The sequence below is a fragment of the Talpa europaea genome (assembly GCF_964194135.1).
Source record: "Talpa europaea genome assembly, chromosome: 8".
In the NCBI taxonomy this organism is placed as follows: Eukaryota; Metazoa; Chordata; class Mammalia; order Eulipotyphla; family Talpidae; genus Talpa; species Talpa europaea.
In genome coordinates this window covers 68,595,616-68,597,930 of record NC_140075.1, presented here as the reverse complement: position 1 = coordinate 68,597,930, position 2,315 = coordinate 68,595,616, and the positions used below count along the sequence as shown (strand labels likewise).

General features: G+C 37.0%; 1 protein-coding gene across 1 annotated transcript; it reads left to right on the top strand.

Annotated features, from left to right (window-relative positions):
- Positions 1 to 782: 782 nt before the first annotated feature.
- Positions 783 to 1,684, top strand: GPR33 (G protein-coupled receptor 33; the record flags this gene model as incomplete). Its single annotated transcript, XM_084240258.1, is given in 2 exon segments — positions 783 to 855; positions 858 to 1,684. Coding segments are annotated over 2 exon segments (900 nt in total).
- Between the last annotated feature and the right edge of the window lie 631 nt (positions 1,685 to 2,315).

The following is a 2,315-nucleotide window of genomic DNA, read 5'->3' as shown; positions in this document are numbered from 1 at the left end:
ATTATGTAGGAACACTTCTTGGTAATGATTAACTCTACCCTGAAATGATGGGCAAAAGTTATAATGTGTATTAGCTAATATTAGCTAATTTTGCTAATTAGCTAATTAGCTAATATTTGCTAATATTAGCAAATCTCCAAAGGTTAGCCATATTGATTTTTCTTTTCTTTTTTTTTAATTTATTTATTTATGCATACAATAGCTGGGGTACAGGCCAGAGATGCGGGAGGTGAGAGGATTCACCAGAGACAGAGTGGGGAACAGAACAGGCAGACTGGCTGAAATAGACTGCTGAGGGGAGCAGCGGGCAAGACAGGAGAGGTCTGCTGCATCATGTGGGTTGCTCTCTGGCCGGCCGGGGATCGAACTCGTGCTGCAGAAGCTAAGGATTGCTTCATAGTGCAGTGCTTAACCCCTTGCGCCACCAGGGAGGCCCCTGATTTGTTTTTCTAATACATATTTTATTCACGATATTCCAGTGCTGTAATTATGTGGTCCTTTTAAAACAAAACATTAATTGCAAAACAAAGCGTATTTTTTTTAATATTTTGTAAATAAGACTTTAGGAAAAAAATTTTAATATTGTTATTTTGACTGTTACAATGCAAAAATTTCTATATTTAACGTTTTCTTTTTTGTTGTTGTTTTCAGTTTCTCACTCCACAGGAAATTATGGATCTGATCAATTCCACTGATAACTTGCTCCATGTCTCTACTTTACAAAGAAACAATACTCACTTTTCAATTCCTGCCTCAAAAATTATCACTGCCCTTTTTTGTTCATGTCATGTATACTGGGTGCTATCACCAATGGTCTCTACCTGTGGGTGCTAAAATTCAAAATGAAAAAGACAGTACGCTCTTATTTTTTCATCTCATTCTTTTGTATTTTATTTCCACATTGACTTTGCCATTTTTGGCCATCTTCTTTCTTAAAAACAATCACTGGATCTTTGGCATGCTCATGTGCAAGGTCATTAACAGCACTTTATCTATGGGGATGTTCTACTCTGTTTTCTTTCTCTCGACCATCAGTGTGGATCGGTATCTTCTCACCCTTCATCCCGTGTGGTCACAGTTGCATCGGACCCCACGCTGCGCTTCCAGCATTATCCTGGGAGTCTGGGTCTCTGCCATTGCCCTTAGCATGCCCTGTATGGTTTTCAGGGAGACACGTTATGATCTTAAAGGAACAGTGACCTGCCAGAATAACTATGCTGTGTCTAGTAACTGGGAAAGCAAAAAGATGCAAATATTAAGCAAACAAATTCATGTAGCCTGTTTTATCTGCCGCTTCTTGCTAAGCTTCCTTCTGCCTTTCCTCATCATCACCTTTTGTTACAAAAGGGTAGCCAACAAGATGAAAGAGAAGGGCCTGTTTAAATCCAACAAGCCCTTCAGAGTCATGATGACTGCCATTATCTCTTTCTTTGTGTGTTGGATGCCCTACCATGTGTACCAGAGTTTAATTATCACTGAGAACCAATCGATACTTTTAGAGTTGCTTATGATACTTACAGTAATAACCACTTTTTTCAATACTATTTTTTCTCCCACACTCTATCTGTTTACTGGGGAGAAGTTCAAAATGGTCTTCAAGAAGCCCATTCTTACACCGTTTGAATCTACATTCAATGAAGAGTCCTCTAAAGAAAGGACAAAAAACCTGAATTCAAAATCCTAAATTTAGATTCTGGATTGCAGAGCAAACATGAACTCTTGGTCAATTAACATCTCCAAAGATTTATCGTCTGCTTTTGTATACTATATTCCCAACTTAGATATCTAGGCTTACTATAGTAAGCTCCATTAATATTAAAAGGACTGTAATCAATAGGTGATACTGCAGATATAATTTTTTCCTCTTTTTCATTGCAATAAAACACAATATAACATAACGTTTGCCATTTTCACCATTGTAAATTTCAGTGGCATTAACTACATTCACAAGGTTGTGTGACAGTCACCACCTCATAGTTCATCCCAAGGGGAAACCCTGTAGCCATGAAGCAATAATTCCTCATTTTCACCTTCCCTATCTCCTTATGCCCTCCAATACCTGTCTCTATGAATTTGTTTATTGGAGGTATTCCCTATAAACAGAATGATAAAATATTTCTACTTTTGTATTTGGTTTGTTTTACTTAGCATAATGTTTTTGATGTTGATCTATGTTGCAGCATGCATCATAATTCAATTTTCAGAGCTAAATAATACTTCATTGTATATATATGTCCAACATTTTGCTTATTCTCTCTTCTGCTGAAGAAAATTTGGCTTGTTTCCTCCTTTTGACTACTGTGAATAAAACTATA